The sequence below is a fragment of the Calliphora vicina genome, chromosome 4, assembly GCF_958450345.1.
Source record: "Calliphora vicina chromosome 4, idCalVici1.1, whole genome shotgun sequence".
Lineage (NCBI taxonomy): Eukaryota > Metazoa > Arthropoda > Insecta > Diptera > Calliphoridae > Calliphora > Calliphora vicina.
The window spans coordinates 98,732,454-98,750,959 of record NC_088783.1 but is presented as its reverse complement, the minus strand read 5'-3'; the positions used below and the strand labels follow the sequence as shown (position 1 = coordinate 98,750,959).

General features: G+C 30.2%; 1 protein-coding gene across 1 annotated transcript in view; it reads left to right on the top strand.

The window, feature by feature from the left end:
- LOC135959190 (putative uncharacterized protein DDB_G0285119) overlaps positions 1-18,506 on the top strand; it is a 63,756-nt gene that overhangs the window by 6,835 nt on the left and 38,415 nt on the right. The window contains exon 2 of the mRNA XM_065510276.1: positions 13,460-13,615. Within this exon, the coding sequence (XP_065366348.1) occupies positions 13,460-13,615 (156 nt within the window). The remainder of the gene's footprint in view (positions 1-13,459; positions 13,616-18,506) is intronic.

The window sequence follows — 18,506 nt, the reverse complement described above, 5'->3', positions numbered from 1 at the left end:
AAACTTATTTGGAGCATAATTTGTGGATATATCCATATAAATTAAACATTTATGACCGATAGAGTTCAATTTCGGTAGGACATTTGTATGGGGGCTAGGTGAAATAATGGACCGATTTCAGCCAGTTTATCGTTAAAGCACTCTGATTTTCTAAACAGGAACATTTTTTCTGATCTGCTTCTTCCCAAAAAAATAAAATTAAGCCCGATTTGGTCTGCAAATTTTAATACAACCGTGATTACAATTAAATACAGCTATTTAGACAATAGCGAGGAAAAGACTATTAACATTTATTTAAATACTTCTACGGTCCGTGGACCTCCTCCGCTATACAACACAGAATTAAAAATTTCGTCACATAAATTCAATGATATAAAAGCTCTTTGCAATAAAAATAGTATTCCTCAATGTTTTCATAACGAATATATTGGCCTAAAACATTCCCAAAATATTAAAGATGCCTTAAACTTAACTTATGAAGAAGATATGCCTTAATTTCCTAACCACCTACTATATTATGTTAAATTTTTACTATGATTTATAACAAATGTTTAATTTACTGCATACTTTAAGAAAATATATTTTTTCGAAACTTAAGAAAATATTTTTTCTTTGTAAAGTATTTATCGTATGCGCCACAATTTAGTCTCAGCTGCCTGTAATAAAGACGGTAAAAATAACGTAAGCTCCAAAACAAATTTGTTGCTCACAAAATTAACTTAAAAATGCACTTATCGCATGTATGATACCATTAATAGACTACATTTTAATTTTCAAAGAAATCATTCGCAGAACTTAAAAAAAAACGAAAAAAACTCTCTCCTATAAAATTAGATTTTTTGCGCTTACGTTATTTTCGCGGTTAGGGCTCGATATTATCGTGATAATCAAGTGTATGTGAACTAAATTTTTGTATTTATACTCGCACTGTTAATGGGTATGACCACAGATTATGATAGAACGATACCCTATCTACGATGAATTTCAGTAAAATCCATCCGCACATCTTCTCCCTTTTCGCTGGAATTCAATTCATCCTTTAGAAATAAATCAATTATAAAAATTATAAAAAAATATGTAAAATGTTTATAACATACATATGTATGTATGTATATGATTTGACTTGGTTATGATGATTTGACTTGGAATGATGGATGTTTAACAGTGCTATGTTAGCTTTAAAACTAGGGTTCCTAATTTCCCGGACATTTTTCTTTCCCGGGAGGAAATTAAAAAATGGTTTTAAAAGAAGTATAAAATAACTATATTTGGTTGTACAATGTTGCTGCAGCCTTAATAAGGGGTTCTAATTTAATAGTGGCATTTTATCGGTATTAACACAGTCGTAGTTCTAAGAATTTCGACTATGTTAAATCTATAAAACATGCGTAGTTAGAGACATTTTTCATATATGATTGTAGAAAAACAAATTTGAACCACTATTATTGTTATTTTCTCTAAATATGAATAATATTCATTGAATATTCCTAAAAATGTTAATGTTAGTCATCTTAATAATTCTTTTAACAGCATAAACTTTAAATTAGATTCATTCTTAATAACCAACTTTTTATGCTGTGGCTTGAGTTTAGTGAAAAACTTCTTTGCCAATCTATGGATATAATAGAATGATTCAATTAGCAACAAATTTGGCCATCGAAACGAATCTGAAAATTTTAACTTTTAGAAGAAAACTTATGAAGACCGAAAATTAACAAATAAGAATTCCCGGAAAATTTTTCCCGCGTACGAACCCTATTTAAAACAGAACTCACTTAACTCAATTGGTTTGTGTCTAGGGTTTTAAATTTCGAAATTTAACTTCACACAAATAAAATTCCAACTCCTTCTGCTGCTATAACCACTGATTTTTTTTTTTTTTAGAATTTAAATTTGGTTGGCGGAGTTGAAAAACTCTCAAATTGCCAGGTTATCCCACGTTGATTTGTAGTTCCCAGTCGACCTATATCTTCATATAGGAAGCTGGAACTTTAAATCATTTATTAAAAAGTTAGGTTATGAAAACCAAAAACGATTGCATGTGGACAATGTAAACTTCGAGAAACTGTAACGCGGTACAGTTAGACGACGCCAAACATTATCCAATGCGAGAGTGAGCCGCAAAACTCTCGAAGGCAGCGAAAAAGGGACGGCCTGATTGCCCTTAAGCGATAATGACAATGACGCGCGAGCTCTTTCTCCACCCAGAGCTGAATTACGACAGACCACTGATTTAGAGCGACAGTTTTTTTTACAGAAGTTTATATTTGAAATCATACTTTACTATTCGATTTTACACGTCAAAATAGACAAATTAAGCTTTATTGCAAAATTTTTGAATTCACCAGGAATGCATTAGGGTATGATCGAAAAGTTAATTTTTTAACACTGTAAAATATTGTGTTTTTTTGGGCGGTTCTTAAATTTCTATTTAAAAATTATAAATTGTCCTTATTGCCATTGTAATAAACTATTTTAGTCTTAGTTTTAACCTTAACTTATCAAATTTAACAACTAATTATGACGCTTTTTACATAACAAATAAACAAGAAGTTCCAACGAATAACTTCCAAAATTTTCCAAAAATAAAACGATTTTTTTTTTTTAAATTTGTACCAACGAATTTGTATTTTTAGTAATAATCAGAAAAAATTGAATATTGCTTTATAATATTTCTGTTCTCAATAGTTGACGCTGAGTTTCAAACGGGCACAATAATGAATCGTTTAAGAAACCTAAAGCCCGTGTTATTTGCATCATTAAACAATTAAAAATATCTGAATACAATTTCTATTAAATTATTGTTTTATTTATTTCAATCTTTTGTTTTAACTTCAAAAGCTTTCAATATTTTTATATGAACGTGAGTTGGAATTAATTATATCTTGATAATAACATATAGAAGGTATTTACATATCGCTACCTTAATATAGAAAGACCCTAACTAACATTTTCCTTACTTTACTTTTTATACCCTACACCACCATAGTGGGGAGGGTATAATGCGTTTGTGCAGATGTTTGTAACGCCCAAAAATATTAATCTAACACCCACCTTAAAGTATACCGATCGACTTAGAATCACTTTCTGAGTCGATTAAACGATGTCTGGTCGGCTGGCTGGCTGTCCATGTAAACCTTGTTCGCAGAGTACAGTTCGCAATTTTGAATATATTTCGATGAAATTTGGTACGGCTCAAGGACCAAGCCTATTGAAACTGGCTGAAATCGGTCCATTATTTCACCTAGCCCCCATACAAATGTCCTCCCGAAATTGGACTTTATCGGTCATAAATGTTTAATTTATATATGTATCTCCACAAATTCCGCTCCAAATAAGTTTCATATACACAAAATTCATGTCACCAAATTATGTTACGATCTGTCCATAATTAGTCATAGCTCCCATATAGACCCGCTTCCGAAAATCACTTTAACGTGCATAAATCGCTTATAAATGTTGGTATACACACAAAATTCAACATAATTAACTTTCATATAGACATAAATTACACGGCCTAATTTCATGGTGATCGGTCCATAATAAGTATAGCTCCCATATAAGGCCCTCTTCCGAAAATCACTCAAAAATATAAATTATTGAAATTTTAAAAGAAAAATGTTTTTGCTCTTTTAGTGTAGGGTATTATATGGTCGGGCTTGACCGACCATACTTTCTTACTTGTTTTTTAATACATATTTTTATGAAGGTCTTCAACCAATTTAATGTTGTGACATTTAATTTTATTTTATTAATGGTGTATTACGGAATTATCTATCCATTAAAATATGTTTCTTATAATTTTGATATAAATAGGTTAAGAGTTTTTCCGACTATAGGGCATTTATCTCGACAATACATTTTTCAGCACACTCTCAAAGAATTGTGAGAAAAAACCAAAGTCCTTTTACAGAATTTTTGTGGCAAACTACTCAAATCTTGTAGGCATGTGCTTAAGAAAAAAAAAATAAATAAGTTTTAAAAAAGTACCAAATTGTTCCAAATAACACCACTTTAGTATGGCTAAATGTTTAAAATTTATTTTTAATTAAATGTATTTTCCCGTTTTTACCCCTTTTTGGTAGTTTTTTCCCAAATTTATATGATATACAAACATTTTACTCTCAAATAAGTTGTTTTGTACAATATTTAAGAAAAATCATAATTTCTGCGGTTTTTCGTTTAGCTTTCAGATTTCAGCTGACATCTTGAGTACATACTTTGTCTTTGAGATGATCATGCAATTGTTTAATTAATTAAACTTACAATTAGGGTAGGGTGTTTTTAGACTGACATCAGGTTTAAGTTCACAATATTATCATCACAGTAATGGCAATTTTAAACAGAAATGTGTCTGGTGGAATGTAGTAAAATAAATACAATTTCTTTTTCATGGAGGGAAAATAGGTGCACAGTTTGTGCTCCGTTAAACTCGTTGGCACTTGTCCAGAAATTTACTACGTACCTTTACATTTGAAATGTACATATTATGTACATACATATATGCATGTAGATACGTATGTATGTAAGTGCGAGTACATTTGTACAGGTGCGGTTCGTTGGGGGGGGGACAAATTCCTTATTCCTCCCAAATGGAACATTGTTAATATAAAAAAGTAAGGAAAACTGTTAAATGTTTTTTTGAAAGTAAATTTCTAAAGCATTTCATGAGCTTCCTATATTTCCTTAAATTTCAATAACAAAAATCACCTTAAAAATTGGGTACTGTTTGAATGATTCAAGAGCGGTTAAGGAAAATTAAACATTTGCTTTATAATAAATTTTTATAATTCTGATAATTTAAGGAATCTTCCTGATCTATTTGCTTATTAAAAGTGGTTAAAAATATTGGTAATTCGACCTTTTTCCAAGATCGCGATACCTCTCAAAACTTGGACAAAACTGAGATTGGAAAACAGAGAATATTGAGGAAAATGTAGAGAAATAATTTGTTTAATAGGACAATTTTATTACCATTGTTTGTATTTATGTATAATATACAAATTATAAAATCTTTTAAATATCTGAATGTCTGATTTGTCTGAAATTTTAAACAATTTATGTTGGTGTTTTAAATATTTGACCAGTTTAATATGCTAATATATACATTTTTTTGAAATTAATTTATTTTTATTCGACACACACATTTATGAAGTTTTAGAAGAATAATAAAATAGTTTAAGTGGTCACTCAAATAAATCCGAATATATTCTAGGTTCAATATAAGTAGTGTCCATGAAAGATATAATTCTTAAATATCTTCGAATATAACTGTAACTTTTGACTTATTGTTACGTTTTAACCTTTTAAAAACGGTGGTTTATTTGCAAGCAAACCCGGATACTTTTGATTGCAAATAAAAACAGTTTAGTAGTTTAAAATTTGTAACAACTCTTTATTTATTCAAATAGTCACTATGTGTTTTTAATACACTCATACGTTTATAATGCAATTTTAATGTATTGTGGTTCCAGTAGTACAAAAATGATAAAATTTTTAAATTCTATGGATAGATTTTTTTTAATTTTTTTTTTCTAAAATTTTGAATTTTTTTAAATGTTTCTCCACATAATTTATAATATCTCAAAAACGGTTAGTCCGATATTATATTATTAGTAAACTTAAAAAAGTTCAAATTTACATAACCTTTAATCCGGTTATATATTGCGTTTTAATCGGCTCAGTAGTTTCGGAGTTATAATAAGAAATTGAAGCAAAAAATATATTTTTTACGTGAAAATAGCAAATTTTTGTAAATTTGAAGTTTACTTCAATAATATCGGACTAACCCCTTTTGGGTTATCATAAATTATGTGGAGTAACATCCAAAAAAATTCACAATTTAAAAAAAAAAAAAATTTTTTAAAAAATCAATCCATAGAATTTAAAAATTTTACCATTTTGTACTTAGGTAACCATGATGCATCAAATCTATATAGTGGTTAGTGAAGCCTTTTTTGCTGTTGACCTGTGTAATTAACAAGACAGTTGATCTAACAGCGCCTATTATAAAATCTCTAACTACTGCAACCGCAGCCACTATTTATACACAGTGCCATCTTCATTCAAGTAGCTTCTACAATGCACTATGTGTCCAAAAGCCAAAATTGCGGCAAAAATTATTTCCAAGGGATCTAGCAGCATAAAACTTTGTGTAGAGATCCCTGTTGCTAAAATAGGCATTTTAAAAAAATTGGCAATAACCCCCCCATTTTTCTGCTAACCCCTCCCCCAACTAACTCATCAAACATTTTCAAAAAAGATTTCAATCTATATTCTCATAGCACTTTCCACGAATAGCATTTTAAAAAAAGTTTCTAATAACCCCACTCCCCTCACTTTTCTTATAACCCCCCACCAACTCACCAAAAATTTTCCAAAAAATTTAAATTTACATATATTCTCATAGAACTTTCTACAAATAGCATTTATTCGTTTGTTTGGCGTTTTCTTTGGGCTCCGCTATAAGTAAATTTTGGGTAAGCAATTGTGTATGTCTTTGACATTCGCTATCGTTATAAAACTTGCTACATTAAGCTCTCATGCTTCGTTACAAGTAGTTACAAACAAATGTAGTATGTTTCTAGAAAAAAGAAAATTATTTGCTTCGGTGCAAGTAGTTTGCAAAATATTTTAGTATGGCATCAAGCCTGACCTTCACACAAATAACCACGTAAGTAAGTAAGTTCTATACTACAGAAGATAAACAACTTTTTCGCAACTTTAGAAAAAACATGACTAATAAAAACACGAAATTTTACACGTAATATAAACATTTAGTAAAACATTTTAAGTATTTTTTTAAGTATGCACCTCCGGTATTGTAATCCATTTTGGTAAAACCTTAGTTGTAACTAATTTTTTTAAAAAAATCACTTTTTTCTTACTGCAATTTCTTAACTTTTTTCAGCTTGAAAACTTTTTTTAAAAACTGTAAACTTTCATAGCTGTTTATATATAAACTGAGTAACCAATTGGCATACATTTTTAGCATTTATATCGTTCAAGTTTTAGGAATTGAACCGTAAAATTTTTTTTCAAAAAGCGAAAGTTGAACATTTGAATTTTTGCCTAAAAAATTGGAAATGGGCACATAGTGCAATGATCTTAACATACAAAACTAGTATATTCGAATTCTAGAGCTTTTAGCAGTTTCAATGATAATGTTACCAGCTTAAACATTTGGTGTTACCACACTTACAATCATATTGAATGTTGCAGGTAGTCGTTACAGACCGTTACATTCAAATCGCTAATGCATATTCGTAACAATATGTTAATTATCACAGGACTTTGTACAAGTCTGAAACATTACGTTTAAATATATATCGGTTTCCAATATCATCATACGGTAATAATCTTTAATATAAAATCAAGGATAAGAATGTTCAAAACTATTTACAACTTAATAACAAATATGAATGCCAAATTAATGGAGGATGAATACATCATTAAATTCAGAAAAGGTATGGTTCGAAAATCCATACTTAAACTTATGTAATTGCTATTGTAATTGCTAATTTCGAAAAATAAAATATAATTTCTCCCCACCCCCCAAAATCTTTAGCTGGATCCGCGACTGTATTTGTATGTACACATACATATATCCTCTGTTACATCGTCTTCATCTCTGCTTTCTTCTGTTTTAAGTTTATTTTCTCTCATTTTTTTATATTTAATTACATTAAAGTGAACACACAGTTTTACTAACTTACATATTGTCTGAATATCTAAAAATTACATGCAGAAAATAAGAAATAATTTACTATATCTATGTACATATCTATGTATGTTTGTTTGTTGATCGTCTTTAACCCATTATATGTACATACATACATATATCTGTCTGTATGTACAAATGTAGTACATATTTATTTTATTTTTCTGTATTTCTTTTAGTTTGCGTTTTTATTGTATTTATTTTTTTGTCGTCATTTAATTTTGTCTTTATTCTTACCTATTTACACAATAACATATTACTGTGGATATTCTTTCAGTTGTTGTAGTTGTTGTTGTTGTTGTTGGAGAAAGAAATTGTTTGAAAGTTCAAATAACTTTATGCAAGCACACACATATGTAGATACTTATATTAATCTATATACCGCATGTAAGAATACAAATAAAACTACGTACTTATGTATGAAATTGTTGCATTTCATTTGTTGCATTTTATTCTATGTATTCATTTAATTTTGGTCTCGTAATCAAACAAAACAACATGTATCTGACATTAAATTAAATCAAATTATCAATTAAGCACTTGAAATAAATTGTTATACAATTTATCTGCCAATATAAACATTCAAAAAGGAATAACAATAAAATTGCATTTGAACAGTTAAACAAAAAAAAAATCGGCGATATCATATCATACAATGTAAGCAATCTTACGAACAAAATTTTACTTTCTATTCAGACAATTCATTGAATACAATTTTTAAAGGAGAACTGTAATCCAATATAACATACAAAATGCAGTTCCCCATATTCTACTAAAGGTAGAAAGGGTATTATGCGTAAATTTTTTGAAGTTCCGTCGCATCTAAACTAGGGGATTTGTTATTTATATCGTATGATTGTATTCTTAGATTTTCTTGAAAATTATTAATTTGTGAATGCAAAACCTATCTATATCTTCTTGAATAATTACTTTTTAATTAAATTATTTTGTATAATACCCAATCAGCAATTTCAAGGGAAATTTGTTACCATACGAATTAATGCCGACTGACCTTGAAATACGATTTTGCACGAAATGATGCTTGAACGCTATAAAAGAAAATAATTTTTACACCGAATCATTACTTGCGATGAAAAGTGGCGCTAAAATAATTCTCTGTATTTGGTTGGAGCAAAAGGGTACTATCTGTTATAAGCTGCTGAAATCTGACCAGACCATCGAACGCTACTAATTCATTTGAATCGAGCATTGACCGAAAACTGCCCAGAATATAAAACTGTAATATTCTATCATAACAACGCTCGGCCACATATTGCAATACCTGTTAAAAAGTATTAAGAATGAAGTGGACCGTGCCCCGTGCTCCGTGCCCCGTCCGACTACTATTTGTTTCGATCGTTGCAGAACGCTCTACTTGCGATGAAAAGTGGCGCTAAAATAATTCTCTGTATTTGGTTGGAGCAAAAGGGTACTATCTGTTATAAGCTGCTGAAATCTGACCAGACCATCGAACGCTACTAATTCATTTGAATCGAGCATTGACCGAAAACTGCCCAGAATATAAAACTGTAATATTCTATCATAACAACGCTCGGCCACATATTGCAATACCTGTTAAAAAGTATTAAGAATGAAGTGGACCGTGCCCCGTGCCCCGTCCGACTACTATTTGTTTCGATCGTTGCAGAACGCTCTCTCTGGGATACGCCTCACTTTGGAGCAGAGTATCCGATATTGGCTTGATTCGATCTTGGTCTCAAAAGATGAGCAGTTAGTTTTTCTCGTAATCCATATGTTGCCAGAAAGATGAGAAAAGTTTTTTTTAGTAAGATTTAGTTTTATTGTGCTAAAGCTAGTTCCTATGTGCATTTCATTGATTGCTTAGGCCAGATCATCAGAAAACCTTTTCCCCAAATGTTTTTGAAAAGCTAAATGTATTATACAAATAAAACTGCCACTATCGGCAAAAAAAATGTGAACATTTTTTGGATATTTTACCTCGAAGGGAAAATTTCTATCGCGATATTCCCATGAACTTTTCATTCACAATAGTTGATTTTGTTCGTAACAGCTATTTATTGTTTACAAAATTCCATCTAAAAATTCCACAAATTTATGGAGAGGTAAACCACTTTCACTGAAACCAATAAAATTGCAGGGTGCCACAAACTATTTTTTCATAACTGAAGTAAGTTTTTCCTTTTTCTTTTTCTCATCATCTAATTTCTCCTCTCAAAAGTTGATAGAAAAATTTAAGTTCATATAAAACTTTTTTATGTCCAATTTCATCATGATATTGTTACGAATTTGCACTAGCGATTTGAATTTAACGGTCTGTAGCAACTGCCATCATCATTAATTGTGTTTAAAAACATTTCCATAGGTAGAAGCTTCTACTTATCAACAATGTTGATAAGTTGTTAGCATTGTTTGAAAGTATGGAAACACTGAATGTTTAAGCTGCGAAGATTAACATCGAAAACTCTAGAATTCGAATATAGTAGTGGTGCGTTAAGATCATTGTAGAAGGTTCACGAAAGATGGCGTGTATCGTCAGTTAGTTCATGATAGACGCTGTGTAAATAAACATCAACTGTGTGCCTTAAAGTGTGCTGTATTTCCAGTGAATTCTTGTACATTATAAACGTGTGAGTGTGTATTAAAACACATAGTGACAATTGAAATTGTTGATGTTGTACATTTTAAATAAATAAAAAGTTGTTACAATTTTTAAACTACTAAACGGCTTTTATTTGCAATCAAAATTATCCGGTTTATTTAAAGGAAATAAGGCACCTTTTTAAAAGGTAAAAACTCTTTCTTCTGTCAAAAAGGGCACCCAGTGGCTTAAAATAATTCGAGTACGCTGAATTCAGTGGTGCTAATCGTTTTTTTAGGTTAGCTCGTATTTTTGAGATATACCGTTATTTTGAAAATGGAGGAGGTTGCACAACATATATTCTCGTAACTCAAAAACGGTGTACCCCGCTTGACAGTTTTTTCACTAGCACAGTGTTATTATAAGACAATTTTCGCCATACTTTATAGTATAATTTCAGAGTATGTACTTAGAATTAATTTTAACAGGATTGCCGCATAATTCACATATTTATGAGTGCCCAAACTGTATTCCGGGGGACATTTGTATGGGGCTAGGTGAAATCATAGACCTGTATTGCGCCTTTTCAATACCAAACAATCCCTATCAACAGAGAGTATTTGTGGAAAATGTAAGCCAGCTAGCTCCTTTCGTTTGTGCTCTATTGTGTTTTCAACTTTATTAATCTGAACTCTCACTAATCTCTATCTATAATGCAACTAAAATAATTTATGCTTCAACCCCCATTAACATAAAGTCTGGTTAAGTGTAAACTTTTGGATAAAAACTATCAGTTTAACTATATAGAAAATATATTAGCACACACAGTACAGAAAATATATCGCTAAGAACACCAGAAGATATCGATATCTCACACAAAAATTTTGAACAAAACTTAAAACTTGCTGTTGAACACGCCACTCAAATAACCCAACAAATAAGATACGATAGACTCTATTCTACAGACATTGAGCAGTTATTAGCTGACAAAAGAAGAGTCGAGAGTGGCAACTCTACAGATCCCCTCAACTTAAAACGGAGCTTAGAAAATGTCGCAAACGCCACAGTATGCTTCTTCACAAACGCAAAACTGACTCAATTAATAAATATCTGGAGAACTTAGATGCCACCCAGTACTCAAATTACTCTCTATGGCTAGCTACAAAAAAATTAAAAAGACCTGTTATGAGCAGACCTCCTCTACGTAATTCTAGTGGAGGGTGGGCGAGAAACGACTTAGATGCCACCCAGTACTCAAATTACTCACTATGGCGAGCTACAATAAAAATTTAAAAAGACCTGTTATGAGCAGACCTCCTCTACGTAATTCTAGTGGAGTGTGGGCGAGAAACGATACTGAAAAAGGAAACCTGTTTGTTAGTCATCTAAAGAATGTATTTTCCCCAAACGAGTCAAACGACTAATAGAGTTACCACCTACTTTTCCCCATATTACTGCAGCTGAACCACTTCGGTTTGAGATTTCAGAGATTGACAAGGCTATTGTTGATTTAAACTCCAAAAAATCACCTGGTATTGATAAAATCAGTAACAAGATGCTCCTCGAGCTACCCCAAATTGCATTAAGAATAATCCTATTTATTTTTAATGCTATATTACGTCTTGAATATTATCCACCAGAATGGAAGGTTTCTTTAGTTACAATGATACCTAAGCCGGGAAAAGATCACAGTAAAGTAGAATCATATAGATCCATTAGCCTATTGTCAAATATATCAAAGCTATTCGAAAAACTGTTAATGCACAAGTTAAAGCCGATAGTGAATCATTTTGATTATATTCCAACTCATCAATTCGGATTTCGAGAAAAACATAACAAAATAGAACAAACTCACAGGTTGGTAGAAATCATATCCAAGACATTTGAAGAAAAAAAATATTGTTCTGCACTCTTCATCGACGTTTCTCAAGCCTTCGACAAAGTATGGCATGAGGGACTATCGATAAAAATAAAAAATACACAAGCTTCTAGAAAGTTATTTAAGTCATCAAAAGTTCGTTCTTAAAGAGGGAGACTTCATAAGTTCACTACAGCCTATTGAAGCAGGAGTACCCCAAGGAAGTATACTGGGTCCCTTCCTATATTTGCTATATACTTGTGATATGCCTACAAACAGTCGAACCCACATATGAACTTTTGCTGATGACACAGCTATACTAGTCATAGAAAGGTGGTTAAAACAATGGAGAATAAAAGTAAACGAGCAAAAATGTATACATCTCACTTTCACATTGCGTAGAGAATCTTGCCCTCCAATCCTAATAAATAATCATATAATACCTCAACAAACTGAGGGTAAATATCTAGGTCTGCATCTAGACCGACGTCTTACCTGGAAAAAGCATATAGATACGAAATTGACTCAAATGAAGTTAAAATTACTACAAATTTACTGGCTAATTGGTAAAAACTCGAGATTGAGTTTAGATTGCAAACTTTTGCTGTACAGCTCAATAATTAAACCCATATGGCGCTATGGAATTCAATTATGGGGCACGGCCTCAGCATCTAATATTGAAAAAATTCAAAGATTCCAAAATAAAATATTAAGACGGTGTCTCCCTGGTGAAAAATTAAATAAAAAAACATGCGGAGTCATATGATGATAGGATCTATAAATTAAACATAATTTTTCGTCCAACTGTGGTGGGACGTAAATAAAAATTAATATTTAGATTTAAGATTTGAACAAATTAGTGATAGTTCACATTATTTAGTGAAGATACAACAAATAAAATATGAAAAAAAAAGTTTAACTTTAGATTAAAACATAACTATACATTGTAATAATAGGGGATTGGAAAAAAAATGGACAAACACATGTTGTTTACTTCTAAGCTTGAAGTAAACGCTCATAACTCCTAAAATACTGAACCGATTTGAATAACAACATACATATTGTGAACATCTGTAAATAAATATCTTTACCCCCATTAACACGAAGTCTGATTATGCCTTAACTAATAGTTATATTGTCGGTTAAAATTATGTTTGTATGAAAACTGACAGTATAACTATTAGTTAAAACATAACCAGACTTCGTGTTACTGGGGGTTAGAGTGGTATATTTTAATGTATACTGTGAGCGTAATTTAATATTATAGGTAATAAATTATATAGATTATAAAAAAATTCAACAAATTTACTTTTTTTTGCAGGGTATCATTTGGTTCCTCCAAAGGCTCCATGGTTGAGACATTGGTATTTGAAACGCCAACACCATTGTCTGAACATGTGGAGCCGAATTTTGGATTTGGATCTGAGACAGACTACAAAGCTAATATGGACGATAGTGGAATAGAGGTTCAAGAAGAGTAAGTACAATCAAATACAAAATCATATTTAAAAATTATATTATCTCATTTAAATTGATTTGCATAATTATTTTTACGTTTTATAAACAAAAATGCAAATATGTACATGACCATCACTTTTAAATATTTTATAAAGATAATTATTCTCCGTATTTTTTAACTTATACATAAATCTGTTATTAGCTTTCCCTTTTATTTGAATTTAAGCAAAGCAACAAATTAAACGCAATGTTTATTAAATTACAAGAAACTCTTTCGTAAAATATCCTGTTTTCAAATTTTATCATATTTGGTCAAAAGGAATAAATAGAATGTGCATTGACGTAATTTCATGAGAAAAAATGATTTTTCATACATATCGCAATCAGGGCGATCAGATGAATTTGGGAAAAAATCGTCAATATCCCAATAATAAAGAAAAAAATCGTCAAAAAAAAATCGGAAAATTAAAAAGGTCAAGATTTCTAACAGGAATTTTAAATTTGTATTAAAAAAGTAAACCGAAACATAAGATATATCAAAAAACATTTGCTAAAACTGAAGTTTATACATAAGTTATCACTAAAATAAAAAAGTAAAGCTCAATTTATTTCATTTAGAAGTTTTTTTAATTTAAATAAAACACGTAAAATAGAATTTAATGTCGGAATTTTTATTATGACCCGAAAGAACATTAAAATGTATCACGCTATAAGTGGTCCATTCGGAAGGTAAAAATGCCTGAAATTAAAGCATAAATTCAAGCTTTGCGGCTTCAATTGAATGGAGTAATGTCATTATGTATATTCTAAATAAATTTTGTCAAAATAGAAAATGTTACTGTGGAATTTTCCCATTTTATTTCAGAAATTAATTTCCAGAAATTGATTAAAAATCTAAAAAAAATGGGTACCGCGAAGGTTCAAAAAGTTCACATTTTTTGAGAGGGTGGTACAAAATAGAAAACCCCATTTAACATCCCTGCTTCGAAAATACAAAGCCGATTAAAAGTAATATATAAACGGATTAAAGGCTATTTAAATTTATTTTAATAATATCGGACTAACCCTTTTTGAGTTATCATTAATTATGTGGAGAAAAGTCTAATAAAATTTATAATTTTACTTAAAAATTAAAAAAAAAATCTCTCCATAGAATTGAAAAATTTGACAATTTTTGTACTTAGGTAACCATAGTGCATCAAATCTATGTTGTGTTTTTTCAAGCCTTTTTTTGCTTTTGACCTGTGTAATGGATGTTTTATTATGTTGAATGATATTTTTACGTTTCAGATTTTGTTGATTCATCTTGAAAAATATTGCTAGTATACAAACATGTTTGAACTAATTCATTAGATAATGCAAATTTATTATAAAATATCAAAAATTTTAAGCAAAAAATAACTTTTTTCTCAATCTTTGTTCATAAATACTAAGGGTATTCATTAGAGTGTCCCTTAGATTTCAATTTTTTGAAATGTTGACACGGTACCCCCTGAAAACTTTCATAATGACCTAAAATACCACCAACAAAATTTTTAGCTTGTTCTAAGAAGGGCAACTGTGCCGACTTTCGATTTAGTTTTGAGGTGCATTTACAAGGGGAAAAAATGAAATTTTGTCAGTTTTTTTTTAAAAAATTTTGCTATTAAGTAATTACTTTTGCAATTTAATTTAAAAGAATCGAAATGTGTAATTGTCGTTCTAATGAGATATAAAAGACAAAAATTGGTTAAAAAATATTAAAGTTATTAAAAAATCGCCAGAAATGTAGGAACAAAATTAACATATTTTGAGAAATATTAAAATAAAAGCTAATTTTTACTTAAAATATGTCCATATATACTTTGTCCATCTGCCGAACGAAAGGAGCTAGCTGGCTGAAATTTTCTACAAATAATCTCTGTTGATAAGGTTTATTACGTATTGAATATGGGCAATATCGGTCTATAATTTCACTTATCCCCTATACAAATGTTCACCGCAATACTGTTTGAGCAGTCATAAATAATAAAATTTTGCACAAATTAGTTCTAAGTACTGTGAAATTATACTGTAAAGTATGTCGAAAATCGGGCAACATTTGTCCCTTCTCCCCATACAAGGTCCCCCTCATAAAATGACTTAAACATTCATTATTGTCTTATAATAATTACTATCGTGATGAAATTGGACATAAACAAGTTTTATATGAACCTAAATCTTTCTAACAACTTTTTTAATGATCGGTCCATAATTGACCCTACCCCCCACATATTGGTGGTGGGTATACAAGCCGAATGTAACACTCTTACTTATTTTAATTTAAGAATAAGATGATGAAAAGCATTTCGCCAGTTACTTAAGTCACCTCATCAGGAAACCTTTCCCATAAATTATTAATATTGCAGAAAATATCTATAAAAATATTGTTTTTAACTTTATTGTGTATTTACGTTTTGATCGAAAAATATTTAAATTCGATATGCTACATGAATTTGCTTTGCCGAAAGAACGTAATAAGTAGAATGTGTGTGTGTTTTTATTTTTTTTGATCATTTATCATATTACTAAAGTTACTTTTCCACTGTCGTATTAATAACACAGTAGAAAAATCATTAACATGTCATGATTTTCTTTGGTGTCAATTGTTAGTCAATAATTTAAATCAATGTTAATATTCCATTTCGTGATAATATGCATAAAATCAAGATTTATTACGTGAGTTAATATTAGGCGTGGACTTTAGATTACAAGACCATTTAAATTTACGCATTCATAATCACACCTATTAACTTGAAACACCTAGCATTTGGAATTTTCTCTCACACAATTTTGTGTTTTACGTCTTCTCGAAGTGTATCCCTAGCTGCAATGGCTTCAATGACAGCCACCCACTTCTGTTTGAATTTACCGTTGCGGGAGTGCTTTGTAATCCGTTCGTTCACTATTTGATCACCCAAAAAAATTTGCTGAATGATCATGTGATAGCTTTAGAAATCCAAGAAACATAACAGAGCGCCTTCTTCATGACACAAATATATCTCTATTTTGGCCGTTTATCATTGGTGTTGTTGTTGCAACATTTTCACTGTTTCCCAGGGTTATTTCCTGGGGGAAAAATTTGCTGTTGATACAGCTGTCGCTGAGTTGATAATCTTCAGCCGAGTAAGACTCGGGTCGTTCCCAGAACTATTCAAGAACTAATTAGAAAAAAATGTTGACAACTACTACGAAAGATATTTGTGAAAAACTACATAAAGTCAAGGTAAAAATAGAAAATATCAAAAATTTTTTTTTTTTTTTGTTAAGAATTAGTGTGCTGAATTCCCAATTATTGATAAATTCACTGAAATTTATTGTTGGGGGATAAGCTAGTTCCTATGCGCATTTCACTGGTTGCTTAGGCCAGATCACCAGGAAACCTTTTCCCAAAAGGCTTTAGAAAAAGTAAATTTATTATACAAATAAAACTATAGAGTGAATTGAGAATTACACACAATCAAGCTTTATTTGACAAATATTCATCTGAGATCCAACAAAGTATATACATTAGGGTGATTTTATCTCATATGGTAAAAAAAATGCGAAGATGCGTTATTTGTATTATTATTGCTTATTATGGACAAATACTGGTACTTTGGAATCCCATTTCATTTAAATATGTTTGCTATGGTATACCGTTAATTTTTTGCAAAGATTTTATTTATTTTTTGGATCGGGCGCTATTTGACCATAGCCCCCATATAAAGTTCACTTCCGAAAATCACTTAAATACACATAAATTACTTATAGTATACATATTTCGCTATCAGGTTGAAATTTCCATACAAGGACCACTTCCAAAAAACACATTCATTTTCATAAATATCTAAAAAATATCGTTATTGGATTAAAATTTTACATTTCCGATAATCACTATAATACTCATAAAACTCTTGTAAATAACGTTATTGAGATACAATTCAAGCAAAATACTCCTCAAAATTAAATAGCCGAATAGGGTACATTAGGGTGGCCCTTAATAAACGAAAGTTGGATTTTGGCCATTCTCACCCTCCAGTTTGGGAACATTAGTAAACAAATAATCCTGAAATTTTTTTAGGTAAATCGGGGATAGCAAGCCCTCTGAAGTTTTGAGATGCATTTACAAGGGGAAAAATGCATTTTTTTCAGTTTTTGTAAACATTTTGCCATTAAAAAATTACTTTTGTAATTTAATTTAAAAGAATCGAAATCGTTCTAATGAGACATAAAAAACAGAAATTGGTCAAAAAATGTTAAAGTTATTAAAAATTCGCCAGGCCATTAACATGTCTCAGGCCACTAGAACAAGAAATGTAGGAACAAAATTAACATATTTTGAGAAATATTAAAATAAAAGCTCATTTTTACTTAAAATATGTCCATATTTACTTGTATATGAGTTTTTGACTTCGTAGGATACCGTTAACCTATTCTTAGGTATGAACAAAAAAATAAAATTTCCATTTTCAAATTTTTAAAAATTTTGTTAAACAAATTTCAGAATTTTTTGAATAGGGAATAAAAATGTGAAAAAATTATGAAAATATCTCTTATGGTTTTTCCGTACCTGCGATTTAAATTTTGAAATTTTCGAGAAAAACCAATTATTTGGCAAATTTTTATTCTTATGAATTTTAAGTAAAACCTATTGAGAATATTATAGTCCAGATAATTCTAAATATACTCTGAAACTTTTACTAAAATCGGAAAATGTTAACCCTTAAATCGTGAAGGTCAAAGTTAAAATTTTTCAATATTTGGAATTTCTCTTGGAAAGATTTAGAAATGTTCGAAATGTTGTATATTTTTGGGCCGATTTTGATGAAATTTAACAAAAATATAACACAAAGCCTAGTATTACAGCAGAAAAATTAAAATTGACCGCAAACTTCTAAGACCATGAAAAA